Here is a 16,043-nt window from a genome sequence, read left to right as displayed (position 1 = left end):
TCTCTGAGGAGTAGAAGGCTCCACTATTCTCAATGATTCTTATAAAATTCATTATAACTTTAGCTCACTCTCGGTTGAACCCGTTTTAATCAAAATATCGAACTACGAGTATCTGCATGTTATCCTCCCAATCGGCAATTCAACTCCCAACAGCAACTCCCCGGCACATTTGCCGGAATCAATATGCAATATCCCACAAGAAACGGATTTCAAACTCTCACTCAGAAAAACCCACCACAGAGAGAGACAGAAAGACAGAGAAAACGAGAGGAGCAATCATATCGATAGAGAACTGGCTGTCATAAAAGCCACACACAAAAATTGTTGGCTGGTAGTATCAAGAGGGAGCAGGGAAAAGCACAAAACTAGGTTAGTTGCCGAGATTTGTACCTCCTCTCCGTAACCCCGCACACCTTTCTCCACCGCTTTCTCACCCTCTAAAAACAAAAATAACAATTGCAGTCCCTAACCACCATGCCCATGCCCATCCGTTCCGTTCCTGTCTCTGCCAATGCATTTCAAAACAGAAGCTGCCGAAGAAGCGAATCGGTAAAGGCGTTGGCGCGCCCCCACCGCCCCACCACCATATCTGTCAAGTGAACTGGAAGTGATACGGATACAGAGCGGCAGCGGCAGCGGGAGCAGTAGAGAGAGACATCGAACGCTGAGCGTGTTCACGTGCAAAATTGCAACGATTCCCAAGCGAGTTTCGGCTTCCCCATCCCCTTGTTTTTTTTTTTTTGGCTGTTCTCAAAACCGAATTCGCTGGCTTGGGATTGTGTGTTTGCGTATACTTATGGGCGGTAGTGTAACACGAGTTGCCTTTGGAGTGTGATCGATGATGGTGGGTGGGAATGGCAGCAGGCAGTTGGCTGCCAAGGATTTTAATCAGCTGTTGTCGCTCCTGATGATGTCCAGGCAACCGAAAGCCGATCGACTGCGGCGACTGCGTCGACTATCATCCAGCATCGATGAGGGATTGGAGCATTCCCCTGGCCAGCCAGCCATATATCTTACGCACACAGGGAGGCACAGATGCACACGCTTTGTGCATACGAAGTCAGATATTGCGATCTACCTAAAAGATGGCAAGATGAAACTCAGTTTAGAGGATTGGCAGGGATTATAGCGATAAGTGTGCTGGGATCCACAACTACCTATGACTATAGGCAGGAATATTTGAAAAATCTCCAGCACAAGGGGAATATGTAGGCGAATTCAAACTTTTTTGAATAATTACCTCATTCCTTATTGGTATATTCTTCCATCTTCCCGCATAAACGCATACAAATTTCTGCAATCCCCTAGGCCTGGGTCGCATCCGTTTCCGTTTCTGCTCCCTTGTATCTGGTAGGATGAGCAGCAAATGGAATCTTATCTGTCTCTTTCTTTCTCCATTACCTTCTCTCTCTCTCTCCCTCCATCTTTCTGGCCACAGATTGTTTGTCCACAGTGCAGTGCCGCTAAATTGTTTGTCTTCTGTGTGTAAGGGGTGTGCATGGGTGGCGCTCGTATCTCCGACAGAGTGCACCCCCTCTATTCACTCCCAGCCCTTTCTCAGGGGAGGTGGCTCCCCATCGATGTGCGTGCAATGCCATTAACAATACGCCCAATGCCAAAAACTGGCAAACGCGCCAAATCCATTGTTATTTCGGCGGTCGATTGTTGTTCTTCCGGCTTGCGTGAGCTTACTGGGGCCGCGCCCCCACTCCAGTCACGCCCCCTGCTAGGCAAATTGTGCAAACAAACAGAGGATGTTTCGGCGAAAGGATGCTGCCCCGCTCCTTTCCATCCGAAACTTGCGCCACAAATCGCTTCAATTTCTGGGCTCTGCCTCGGATCCACTCTCTGCCAGAGTTTGGAGGATAATTTTGTTTGGGCTTTGGGGGGGAAATTGGGGGTAACTCGGCCTCGGTTTTGTTTTTTCAGCTCGGTTTGTTCTCAACTGCAATAATCTTATTAGCAGTTTGTTGTTCGAACCTAATCAATTACCAACGTAATTACAAACTTTGCTAATCTGCCTCGGTCTCCCCCGACAGCGCTACCCAAAAACCAAAAGAGGCGGAGACCCGGGCCCAGGCAGTATAGGGATAGTAGTGCCACAGAATATTGTTCGTGTTCATGTCCATGTCCGTGTCCGTGTCCGTGTTCATGTCCATGTCCCGATTGGGATACACACAACATGCTCTCACACGCTGCGGCTGGAGCCTGGAGGCTAGAGGCTGGAGGCTGGAGGGGGAACAACGCGTTTCGTTGTCGCTGATGCGGCTCGGCTCAAATTTAGTGGCCTAAATAGCGATTTGGTCAGTGGAGCATGACAAAAGATCTCATCAAATGTTGGGAATTGTTGAGGTATTCTGGCGGTGGGATGTTGGCAGTGAAAGGAAGCAAAGGGAGTTGTCAGATGAAATGGATACTAAGAGGATTGAATTATCCATGAACACAAAGAGTTTGGACACGCATTGAATAGATAGACAGGTAGAGGGATAGATTTTGGAAACTTTTGGTCTTAATTCAGTCTCGATGGAGTTTGAAATGTTTCAGATTGTAACAGACCCGAGCTTGGTTATAATTATGGAGAATTTATCAAGGAACTGTGAACTATCCAAGAAATGGAAACATCTTCCAAATTGTTGGGTCACTCTTTGCAGCTCTATATATGAAAGAATCAACATACGGTCTCAAGTCATTCTTCCTACAAATTCTGCAAATTCTCCGACTCAAAGCTTAGTTAGAGCCCTGTATCCTTTTCAATACATAGATTTTCTTTCCTCAATCTTCTCACATTGATGCTCATTACTTAGTTTATTCCGAAACGAAACTTCTATGAGGCTCAACATCCATATCAATCCCCACACAACTCTGAGTATGAATGAATCATCCATTTGGTTTTCCCAAGTGATTGCCACCCATCTGGAATGCTACCTGGTTTTCAATGAGCCGCCGCTTATCCCTAGCCAACAATCAATGTGAGCCCTACCCCTACTCTCCTCGCCATTGTGGCTGTGTGGTTATCTATTGAAGCATTTGTTGGGAATGCCAAAAACTTTTTGGCTTAATCAAATGCCAAAATATTTGAATATGCCAAGACAAAATTATTGCCGTGTAAGCTTGCCATTGGATTTCCCCAAGCCATTTTGCCATTGCCGTTGCCATTGCCTTTTGCTGTCGACGGCAGCAGAGGAGCAAAAACTTTTCCACGCATGATTTAAATGGGGGAATAAATCTTGCGTTAAGACTCGACTTGGATTTGGATTATGCAATGCCTGCAAGGGGCAGGGCAGGCAGTAGTGGGGGAGGGGGTGGGAGACCGGAACGAACTTGCTGCGTCACGTAGTTGCTAAATTTGTTTACACGTCCTGCCCGGGCATCCAACAGACTTCGCCACCCATGCAGCTTGCCACATGCCGCACCAGCACCCCACCGCCTCCTCCACAATTGGCATAAAGTTTCTCATATGCAAATCGCAAGTTTAGCAAAATATTTCGTTTATTGTTGAAGTTTTCTTTAGTTACTCTTCTCGTCGCTCTCGTCAACATTCCCTGTATGTTTTTGTTGGCTCTTATTTTATTTTCGCTTTTGCGACTTCACTGAGCAACTTTTTGCCCAACAAACTTTTTGGCGCAAGACATTTTTTGATAAATTATCCCGACCGTCAGTCAGTCAGTGCGTGGAGGGACGGGGCGGGGGCGCGAACATGTAAGTTTATCCAAGAAAAACGCAATCGTTTCTTGCTTTTTTTATATAAAAATCATGACACCTTTTATTGATTTACTTATTCTGTTTGGATGCTTGTGTGTGTTGAGTGTGTATGTTTGTGAGTGTGTACCATATACACTGTATATTAAATGTACAATATACATATAATCACCCTCGCTTAACTAACTGAACTGCCTTTTATCACTAGTATTACGTTCTCGCTATTTTCTTGACTCAATATCGCATCAGCAAACATTCTCTGCCCACCAAAGTAGAAGAACTATATTCCTTCTGCTTTCATATCAAATGCGCCTTTGTGTTTTTTTTTGTTTTTGGGGGGGTTCGAATTTCGCTTAACATCTAGTCAGAACACACAGCCTTGCTTTGTTTCTCTAAAAAATTACACTTAGCTTAGGCTAATTATTAATTACACATTTAATTACAAACACACAGAACATGGTTTCCTTTCCTTTCATTTCTTATCTTGAGCCTAAGCCTAGGGTGAATAAAAAATGTCTGCGATGAAATTAATTTTAATTTAAAGCCACATCCAGATAGTTCGTATAAATGCACACCGCCCTCTGACAAAGCCTTAATAGTACTCGTACATAAATCTATTAACAGAATTTAGTTCAAATAAGTGGTCGCCTAATCTCTCCGTCTGATTTGTCAATGCTTTTTGTTCAACTACAATTAAGGAAATGAATTGGACAACAAATCAGGACAAAACTGAAGGTTTTCTTTGTGCTTAATTTTATTTTTAATTAACTTTATAAAATGGGTTTGCTTTACAAGCATACTCATAAAATGGCAGCTTTCTATCATACAATATTTAGGTTTCTTCTTCCTCGTTTACCAATTTTTTTACAGAGTTTCTCATTTTGGTTTCTTGTGTACAGCATGTACAGGTTTTTTCGATTTACAGTTCTGGCCAAATACAGAAATCGGGTAGGATAGGATAGGTAGCCTCTTCACGTTTCAGAGACGTTTTAAGCGCAGAATATTTACAATTTTTGGGCACCTATGCGTGGATATAAAAACGATTTGCATACATCTAAAAAGACAGGGGGAGCGTATTAGAGTTAGATATGTATAGAAAGATTCGTTAAGGACTCACCTTTTCAACTGTCGTGCAGCAACAACTACCACATGACTTTGCCTCCTCTCCAAAAATAAATAAATATTGAAAACTACCAGAATTTACATGGCATCTGTGGGAAATAGAAATGAAACAATGATTAGTATTAGAAGGAAAATTTACATTTGAACGTATTTAAAAATGTGTAACAGAGACAAACCATCAGCAGAGTTTACTAAAATTGTAATAAAAAAGAAGAGGAAATAATATTTGCCCCTAGGTCCCTTCCAGGTTACATTTTTGGAGGAAACTAAAAGCAAAAACCACGGAACAGACCTTTAGGTTGGAAATTCTACTTAAATTAAAAACAAAAAGATTAAAATACAGTAAAGCTTTTTTTTTTTGATTTTTTCTTGTGCATTTGAAACAGAGAACAAAACTTTATTTAGATATGTATGCAGGTGTGTGTGGGTTTTGTGTTTACATATGTGTGTGTGATATAGTGTTTGGGTGTGTATGATATTTTACATAAACAAAAGTATGGTATGCTACATTATGCACTAGTATACTCCAAAGATGTGCACAAAGAAACAGAAAGCAAGAAGGAATAACTTGAACTTGTAACTAAAACAGAAAGTTTACATGAAATATGATGTACTATATTTATATATGGTGTTTCTGTGTGTAATACCAGAGATGCTGCTGAGAAAGAAAAAAAGAGTAAAAGGAAAATCAAAAGTAAAAATATAAACTCCATGAATGGTACTTCAACATTGACTATAACAAAACTTCCTTCTTTTTGTTGTTTTTTTCTTTTGGATTTCATTTGGTTTTTATCGCATTTTTAACACTCAGAAGCGTACGTGGTTGTGGTTGAGATTAATTATAATAATAGGAAGTAGTAATATTAAATGAGGTTAACAAAAACATTTGCTTCTTTCAGTACAAATAAAAAGTGAGTAACAAATCAGAGAACTAAAAACTAACTATACGCGGCAGCATATAGATATGTGTATATATATAATCCATTGAACAAAACAAGTAACTTGTAACTACAGCTAGTATATATACCATCTTTAGTATATATATTTTATGTTAAAGAACTTCATTGCGACTTGAAACATGAGCGATGAACAAATCAAACAGATAGTAAACTGCATATTATATATATATAAAATTATCGTATCGGAAATATCAAAATAACTTACAAACTAATACTCTGAACAGATCTTGTGTGTTTTTTTTTTGTATTTTTTTGTTTTTTTTTTTTTGTCATGAAAATGTGTACAAAATATTTAATTTAAAAAAAGTGTTGGTTTAACCAGCTCGTACGACAGTTTAAAAAAAATAGAAAAAAGAGTCGTAAAAGATGGGTGTGGGGGGGTGTGGGGGGTGTGCGGGGAAGAGAGTACTTCAACAAAAAAGTAAACTAAACTACGGACTAATAGTTATATATATATTCTTGGTTTTCTTTCAGTTTTTTTGATTTTTTGTTTGTTTTTCGTTTCTACTTCAAACATTTAACGTGCTTATTTATACACAAGTGTTGCTGTCTCTATTTGGCACGGATTTCATGTCTTTTTTTGTTTGTTTGTTTGTTTGTGATTTCTTTTCATATACGTACAACGTTGGCATTTGCATCTTTTCGGTATACTTTTGCGTTGATGCGCGCGCTCTACACGGGCAACTCTCATTCAGTGACCACTCCATTCGACAAATCTTTGTATTTCTTTCTTCTTTTCCGTTTTTTTTTTTTCTCTTCTTTCTGTTTACTTCTATGATGTTGACTACTCCGTTGATCCGTCTCCTGTCTAGTAGGGCTTGGAGGCATCCTTGGGCTTCTTGAGCTGCACCTTCAAGCGCTTTGTGCCCACCTGGAAGCCGTTCATGGCCTTGATGGCCACCTGGGCCGAGTCCGGATTATCGAACGAGACGAAGCCGAAGCACTTCGATAGACTGGTCTGCTTATCGATGAACACCTTGGCCGATATGACATTGCCGAAGGGCAGGAATGTCGAGGCCAGATCCGTGTCGGTGAACTCCTGCGGCAAATGGTAAATGAATAAGTTGCATCCCTCTGGTCCTTTAAACGAAAAAAAAGAACAATGAATAATGAAGACTAGTTTTATGGTTGAATATTTATTTTGATAGAATTATAACTAGAATTCATTCATTCTGTTCTACAGAACAGACTTCCAATAGAGACAATTTTTGTTAGCTTCTCTGCCATTCTCTAATTAGTTGACATTTTTGCAGCTTCTGTTGCAGCTTGCAGTTGGGCAGGCAACTAATTAACGAAATCAGATGCCCATTAGGACCTCAAACTAGAGACTGAATGTCGAGCAGACAAAAGCTGAAATTACATACATGTATGGGTGCAGTGCAGTGCAGTGGAGGAGTGGAGGAGTGAAGGAGTGCAGGAGCAGCAGCTGATTGCCGAAACGGATGCGGAAATGATGCGTCCAACTCATAACAATACGTGCGAGAGGGCTTTACCTCTCCCTCTCTCCCTCTCTCTATCTCTCTGCCACTCTCTTGTGCCTCTGTCTCTTTCTGTCAACTGTCTATCTACGTGTGTGGGTGTGACATTTTGTTTAGCAGCACGTGCCGCCTCGGCTCGACTAACGGCATCATCATGATCATCATCATCATCGTTGTTGCTGTCACTCTTCCGCTCTCCCACGCTGCTGCTAACCCACTCTCCCGCTCTTCCGCTCTCCCACTCTGCTGCTCACCCGCTTTCCTGCTTCTGCTGCTGCTGCTGCTGCTGCTCTGCCCCTCTTCCGCTCTCCCGCTCTGCTGCTCTGCTGCTGCTCTGTCATGGCATGTCGGCGTCGCATATTAACGGGACTCGCGCCTCGTGCTGCGGTTGCACTTTTTGTGCAAATTACTGTCAACGTCAGTAGTCAGTAGCCAGCCATGAGGCATTCAGCAGTCAGCAGTAATACAACCCATCCCAGCCAGAGTAGAGCAGTTGCATAGATACAGACAGACAGACGAACAGACGGACGGACAGACGGACGGACAGACGGACGGACAGACGGACGGACAGACGGACGGACAGACGGACGGACAGAAAGGGATAGCTAGCCAAGCAGAAAGCGAGAAGGCGAGAAAGCAGCGGCGTCAGCAGTCGCGTTTTCACTTTTCGTGATGCTTTTTAATGACACAGAAAACGCTTCCAATGGCAGTCCAACAGTCGACATACAGTGCGGTTTTTCAATTTTATCAGGCAGAAACACACAAAAAACAACAAGGGTATGGCAACCTCATGGTACAGGGGGTTTGTGAAACATCCAAGGCAAATACCATCCCACCTGAAGCGAAGACTCAAGCGAATGACAGCAGAAATCACACTTGACCCTGGGCTTAGAGAACTGTGGATGCCACAGAGATATCATCATTTTTAGACGGAATTTGGCTGCAGAAAAGTCTTTCCTCAGAGAACTCTCCTGGCACTGACAATATTCCCTTTGAAATTTATGCTGCCTTGTGCAGAGCAACGTTATCATTAATCCATAATGAAAATGGTAACAATTACAATGCATTGCAGACCGCAGAGCCCACACCCATACCCACACCCACCCCCCATACGAGGCACAGGCAGTAATCAGATATGATTGTAGTTGCTGCACTCAAACCCTTCTACTCTCCCGAGCCTAGGGGCTGCTGGCAACGGCAACTCCATCATCGTTTGCCAGAAGCGCTATTGATCACATTGATATATGGCTTTGTCCTGCCCCAGTCCCTGCTCCAGTCCCTGGCCCTGCCCGTGTCCCTGCCTACCGCCTGTTGCAATCCTGAAGCTGAGGCCTCCTTTGCACTCCTCTCACAAGGTAAACTGACTGCTGACAGATTGCCTGACGCTGATGCGATTACAAATTGAATGGCGAAGAAAGCCGCTCCGCTCCGCTCCGCCCCTCTCCTTGGGCTCCTTAGGCCTCCAGGGGAGGTGGCGACTGATGTCTCGTTGACGTAGCCAGGATTTTAATATTAATTGACTTATGGACGCTGTTCCTGTTGCCGTTGCTGTTGCCTTTGTTGCGACTTGCTGTCGCTGTGCCGCTTTGCCGCTCTGTAATTTTGCACACCTATCAATTAATTTAGGCTCTGACGACACACGCGTGTGCCCTGCAGAAAGTCCAATTAAAAATGCTTCTAGCTATTGAATTACGCGACTAACAAGCGACACGTGTGGCTCAAATGATATATAATTAGATGAAAGAGAGCGAATGATGTACGGAGGCAAGCAACAGCAGGGGGCAAGCTGGCTGCCAAGGCAACAAATGAAAGGCAGCGACCCTCAAAGAGAGATTCAAAGAAACGAATCTGAATAGGGGGTGTAAATATGAATATCTTTAAATATTAAAGTCAGTTATGTGTAAAAGTTACACTCTTCCAAGTGCCAAAGTAATCACCGAAAGTGCCGGGGATTATACGAAGAGAAGTTCTTGGGGAAACTATAGTTGTGGGACTACCATCTATAAGTTTATTTAAAATGTTTTCCTACAACACAAATATGTGCAACTGTTGTGGTGGTGGCATTCACCCTTTCCTCCCTCCTCCCTTATCCCGCCGCCCGCCTGTCACACACTCACAAATAAACTTCCTGTTTTGTTTTCCATTTGTTGGCATTTTTGTGTGTGCGAAAAGCGATTTCCTATATTGCATTTTCCTTTTCCGTTCACCAAAGATGCGCCATCCGCCTTGGCAATGTCGTTCGTCGTCCGTCGCCTGCCCGCCCCATCCTATTGATGCACGCAGTTACAGATACAGATGCAGCGAGGAGGAGATATGTATATGTCTATGTACGAGTGCAAGATATTTTTTCGCCATTTTCTTGGCTGTCGCGCACACTGCCCCAGGAGCCGGGGAGCCGAGGAGGAGTGTCTGCGCCTCTCAAGGGCATAACCGAAGCGAAGCCAAATGGAATCTGTGGCATATAAGCCACAGTTCCAGTTACTGCACTCGCATTCGCCCTCGTATTCTTTATTGATTTTAATGCGACCTCATCTGTGACTTTACACTGGGAGAAATCAATGGTAACTATTTAATGAACTAAATAAAAGATGGGGAAAGAATTGTAAGTGCTGGAGCACCTCTAAAGTTTCAGTATAGCAGAACTTATTTCGTTTTTGATTTCTCGGGACCGACTTCTACACTGACTATGTATTTTCCTTTTCTGCGCCTCGTCAAAGACAGTGTCTGATGAGGGATAAAAGAGAATTGAAGCATCGAAGGAGTATCTCGAGTATCTTGGTATTTTATAGTCTCTATAGTTTCTCGCAGTGCATTCTTCTGGCTCCTTATAATCACTCACTGGCAGTCGTAGGTCACCTCGTTCCATAGTCTCCACCCATCAACATACAGCAAACAGCATAAATCGCAAATCTTTCGACTTCCTATGCCGTCTGACAATCTCCACTCTTTCTCTCACTCTCTCCCTCTCTCGGGGGTCCTCTTCCTCTCACTAGGTTATTTTATATTCCAACTTCCGGCTTATGCACATGACTTTAATCCGGAAGGCTGTATCCGGAAGGAGAGCAGAGGAGAGCAGAGAAGACGGCCGCTGCCGCTGCCGCCTTAGGGTCACCCAGCCATGCCATGCCATGGGATTCCCATCGTCTGTCACTGTCATATTTGTTGCCGCCTTCCTTCCGTATCCGTCTCCTCCAACCGCATCCTTCCACTGCTCCTCCATCTCCTCCCCCTCTAGATTGTGCTCCCTTAAAGCCCTCTATTTATTTACTGCACATAGTTCTAGGGGCGCCATTTAGTAATATTTTTTTTTTCTCCTGCTGCAGCTCTTGCCCGGCTTCCTGCTTAATTTTGCGCCTGTCGTCTGGGCCTGTCTACATGCTTATAAGTTGTTTCCTGCCCTTTTTATGCACCCACTCTCCACATCCTCCCTATAGTAAAAATCCTACATCTCCTTCTGCCTGCTGCCTCTTGTTGTGCGCTGCATGTCGCCATTTGATAAATTTCACATGTTGGGAATTTATCGGGCCCTACGCCCCACTCCCCCCACCATTGTTGCTGCAGTTTTTCTCTCTAGCTTCGAGTTTTCCTCCACGCAGATTGCACAAATCTGACATTTTTAAGATTTTCTCAAGCATATTTTCTCGCTTTTGCCTAGAGTTCGATTTGATGCTGGCATAAAGGGAAAATTGTTGGATAAAAAAAAGGGAAATCGGAAAGGAAAATGAGGAAAAAAGAAGCATTGTTGTGGAGTAAAAAGGGATATTTAAGCTGCTTAGAAAGAGAGAAAATATCATCTAACAAATTGCATGCGAAAAAGATACATAATATGTACAGATTATCTAATCTTTCGAGATAGTATTAAAAGTTGACTTTGCTGTAGGGAAAACGGATTATAAGAATGATTATTCATAGCATAATTATGTTTCTTCTTACGAAGATTACAGCGTATGAGGTTACAATACATTGAATCTACTCGTCATATATGCAAAGTATCGGGTATCATAGTGTCGCACTACGTGTGCCTCTACTCAAAGGCTTTCCGTCTAGCTTTCCCTGCCATTAAGCTAAAGGGATTCCCCAAATTAAAGACTTGAATTCACAGAATTCTTTCAAAGTTCCAGTGACCCCGTAAAATGTGAAGTCAAATGTAAAATATCCCCCCAATCATTCTGCCCAGCCGCCCCTCTAATTATGGCTCCACTTTCCACTAACTCCTTGATCCTCCTCTAAGACTTCCATATGAGCAAGTCCAAGTCATCTATGATAGTTTTTCAAAATCTAACCAACCGAAGGAAACATGGCAGCTCACATTTCGCATAGCATAGCATGAGCAATTTGTTTTGGTTCCCGAGACCAAGACCAAGACCGAGACGCAGACGGAGACTGAGAGGGGGACTGGTACCCACCCACACACTGACAATCCAATCCCGGTAGTATCCAGCCCTCCCCCTAACCCATTACATCCTTCCATGACTTGTAGTTGTTCGGTCACGAGGGGATTTTCGGCGATGTCATGAGTCACAGCAGGGCAGAGCAGAGCAGGAGAGGAGCGGTGCAGCACAAAAGGCGGAGGAGGATAGTGAGAGTCGGAGAACCAGAAGTCAGTCAACTGCAAAAATATATCTCACTATATGGTGTACAAACAAATACATACACATATACATATGTACATATATGTCTATCTGTCTGGTCTGTCTGTCTGTCTGTGTGAAAGGTTGGGATGTTTGCTTATGTAACCGGAAATATAGCAGAAAAAAAGTGCAATGCCAAAACATTTTCCGTTGCATTTTCCTCCACTCCTTCACACACACACACACACACGAGAGTGTCCTGCTGCTGCAACTTTAATGTTATGTGTGCCAAAGCACTCATACATCTGGAGAGAGCGAAGGATGTGCTCCTCCTGTGCAATATTTTCCCCGATATCAGCATCGACATCGACATCGATGTCTGACTAATGGAATTGTGTGTCAAGTGTGTGTAATATTTACACTGTGTCAAAAGCTGATAAAAATTTAAGCTCCACCAAAATGCTCCTCATAAATTCTACTCCTTAGCTCCCCCCCCGTGTGTGTCCGTGTGTGTGTGTGTGTGTATATATAGATACTGAAGTGGGAAATATACAAGATGATTGATCTTATTGATTTTTCCACATCTTCTACATCTCCGGACAAGCTTCTTGCTGCTTCTTGGCTGGCGCTTATGGCATTGAAGGATTTGTGTCAGCAAAAGGCATTCAATAGGGGGGGAGGAGGGGGAGGGAATGGGATTAGATGGGTGTAAGTGGGATTCAGCAAGTGGATAGAGATAGAAGACGCTGTTGAGGTCACATTTTGATTTGTGGGAGAGAACACATCTTGTAAGACTTATACATTTATCGCATTCTGACAATACAGCCATCCTTGAGCAGACCAGAAGAAGGACTAGTTGGCTGATGGAACAGTCCAGGAAAAGGATTAGCTGGCTGTTGGGAGACAGAAGTTATTTTTTATATGCAAGTTCCATCATTAGTGGAACTATTTCTTTCCCTATCAACACTGCATTTTTACTGCATTCCAAATCCAAGATGCATTTCCCATTTGATAGATGACTCTTTACATAAAAATAAAAGCCTCATCTGCAACCACTACTCCTCCACCAAAGCCAAACTCCTCCTCCTCCAAAGCCAACGGCAGAACAATGGCAGGACTAAAACTAAGTAGATTAGACAGACACATCCACAAAATGTCCATCACAAGTGGGGAACAGATGGGGCAGCACGGGGTGTGGGTGGAGGGAGGGAGCAATGAACAGACAACAGAACAGCAGAAATAAAAAACCACATCACGAACGAATGACGCTGACAGCAATGAGCGGGTTAATGCATTTGATGCTGCATCAGCAGCAGCAGCAAACACTACGGGAATCCAAGTAGAACCGAAGCGGGAATGCCCTTAACATTGACTCGAATGAGAACTTTTCATTTTTCTTTTATACAAACTCTTAAGCAAATGGAAGGAGAATACTGATCTAAAGATATCCCATATCGGTTTTCTGTTAAAAATATAATTCTTCTCCGAATGATGCTTCCCCCACTGCGCATACCCTCTCCCATATCCTTGTTAGGGTATACCATCTGCCAGCTTTATGTAACATTGAAGCGAATGAGCGCAGGGAGCGAATCAGACTGACACAACCGCAGCGGCAGGAGCAGCATCAGCATTCAGGCATTTTGTTACATTTATCAAAATGTCAGCCATTTAGACATTTCTATTCCTCCTGTGTGTGCGGCCACTCCAATCCCACGCACCACCCCACTCCAGTCCCCCCCAAACCCAACCCGATTCCCCTTCATCCCCCTGGCACTCTCACCTTCAATCTGCTTGCCCGCAGCAGCGGCTGCTGCGGCGCTCAGGGCCACACTGGCCAGCGGCGATGTGGACAATGCACTGGCGCTCCCAAATTGCGGCAAGCCGGCGGCTGTTGACATATACGCCGATGCCAATGGATTCGGATCGGACCCTGTGGGATAGATGGACGGATGGAAAGAGAGAAGGTAGATTTTAGTTAGTATCATGATAAAGTAAATTCGTATTTTAGCTGATTTTTTTTTTTTTGTTGTTGTTGTCGAAAATTACATAACGAAATCATAAATGTGGTTTCTGTGGGGTTTTTGTGTGTAAAGAGCTGTAGAGTTGATAGTTTCGCATTCAATAGGGAACTAGTTCACTCTGTGATTGAAGCTAAAACTTTAGAATAGAGAAATAAACATGATTTCTGTCACGTAAGCTGTGCATTCATATATTGAGAGAAGGTGCGAGGTACAGAGAATACAGGAATACAACATTAAATATAATTTCCCGAAAAGCCTTGGGCATCCCCTAGAATTATTTCTAAGACGAAGCTTCTTAACTTGACTTTCACTTAGACTTAAACGCGATTTCTAACAAAATAGAAGAGAAAAAGTGTCACCGTCACCTAAGATATCAACTCACGAAATTTAAGCTGGTATTTAATGTAGATTATTTTGAAACGGGGTAGAAAACATTCGATGGGAGAAGCGACACGACACAAACATGTAGTATATATATAGTTTCATTAGATATAAGTGTTACGATGTTCAATGAGATTGAGGATCTTGTAGAGGATGATTTTGACAGCAAACTACGGCTAACACAGGGAAGATCGATCTTTCGCACACTCGCTTGCCTTAGGGCACAGGCAATTCGGCCTCAGGCCGCTCAAGGTGAATATACTTATGGGGTGGTGTAATCACCATATCTGCTCTCTTTCAAGGACCATCCTTTTGTCAGTATGCATGCAAAAGTGAAGAGTTCTTGTCTCTCTGAGAGTCACGAGAGGGTGGATGGTCCTCACCACAGCGGCGACGTCACTAATTTCACTATGGGACCTGCCCTTAAATTTAGTCTTGATCTAGCACTCAAATCTGGCACATCGCACAACTGATCTTCAATATGACACAGTCTTGAATTAACCCCTTTCGTCTTCAATCTGACCCAGTCTTGAATCGATCAGATGAGTGTCGCTATCGCTATCACATCCGCACACCATTGGCTATCTGTTCTCCTCTGTATCGCCTTATATACCATCCCCGACAATAAACCAGGTCAAGCTGAACAGTCATCGAATTATCAGTAAGTAGATCGCGAACTACGCTGCTGAAAGTAGCTCATTTGGTGGCACAAATCATTGCCTTTTTAGGGTGGAACCTTTACGTGGAACAACTCCAATTTATGGAACCAGTTCGCTTTTGGATTCATTTCTGATGGCAGTCTATAATTATTATTCAGTTGGTTTTCGTTTCGTCAGAACGTAATTAATCATTGAATTTTGCACGCTGCGCGACATGCGGCGACATTTGATTATTTTACAAAACACACACACACACAAACACACACACACACTCGGAAAACACACACAAATCTAAAATTAATTTGTCTCTGTGTGGGTGAGTGTGTGGCTCTTGGGCTTTGGGCTTTGGGTTTTGTGTAATTTGACGCCTGTTGTTTGTTATTTAGTTGTTTTGCGTGTTTCGTTTTGCCATTGGCCGTCATGCAATGCAATTTTGTGGTTTCTCCCTCTCGCATCCTCCGCCATCCTCCTCCATCCTCCTCCAACATTTATGTGTGGCAGGGTATGGCACTCGTATGATCGCTGTTATTAATGAGTTTTGCAAATGGTCGGTCGGTCCTGTTTTCTGTGTGTGTGTGTGTTCTATAATTGGGATATTTCCAGCAATGCGGTCGCCAGCGACTGCGACTGCCACTGCGACGACCCCCGATGTTTTCAATAAACCAAATTGGGCTAATAACGAAAGAGTATTATGACTGCGAGAATACATAGTAGTCCCCAGCAACAAGAGGATAACAAAATGGATTTATTTGCCATCTACAGCATTGGGATGGTGTTCAAAGGTCTGGGGAAAATGGAATGGTAAAAGGGAGCTACCACTGATACTCTAGAAGTCAAGATCAAGCCTTGAAACAGCAACAAAAATCTCGAGTCAATATCCAATTAAATTTCAAGACAATAGTACAATATTTCTGGAATACTTAAAGCTATTTTAAGGGACTATTTTTGAGAAAAATGTGAAATGATAATAAAGATTTCGAGAAACGAGGCTCACGTGCCTCAATACTAAGATACCAGTTATTCTATGGAAAAAAATCAGATGAAGAGTCTCAATAGGATAGGGTTAAAGAGAGACAAAAACAGAGAGACGATGGTGGACTCTCATTGAGCCATGATAGACATTAAAACCCACACCTGTAAAACCCACACCCAC

General features: G+C 43.1%; 1 protein-coding gene across 4 annotated transcripts in view; it reads right to left on the bottom strand.

The window, feature by feature from the left end:
* Positions 1-6,539: 6,539 nt before the first annotated feature.
* The window catches only part of LOC6588688 (CUGBP Elav-like family member 2), a 96,249-nt gene continuing 86,745 nt past the window's right edge, over positions 6,540-16,043 (bottom strand). For all 4 annotated transcript variants that reach the window (XM_026989149.1, XM_026989150.1, XM_026989151.1 and 1 more), the window contains 2 exons: positions 13,610-13,759; positions 6,540-6,860 (listed from right to left, as the gene is read on the bottom strand). In XM_026989149.1, coding sequence (XP_026844950.1) covers positions 6,589-6,860; positions 13,610-13,759 — 422 coding nt within the window. In that variant the 3' untranslated portion in view covers positions 6,540-6,588. The remainder of the gene's footprint in view (positions 6,861-13,609; positions 13,760-16,043) is intronic.

This window comes from Drosophila persimilis, unplaced genomic scaffold (genome assembly GCF_003286085.1).
Source record: "Drosophila persimilis strain 14011-0111.01,24,50 unplaced genomic scaffold, DperRS2 tig00000191-arrow-pilon, whole genome shotgun sequence".
Classification (NCBI taxonomy): domain Eukaryota; kingdom Metazoa; phylum Arthropoda; class Insecta; order Diptera; family Drosophilidae; genus Drosophila; species Drosophila persimilis.
Note: the sequence above shows the minus strand (reverse complement) of the source record. Positions and strands in the feature narration are given on the sequence as shown.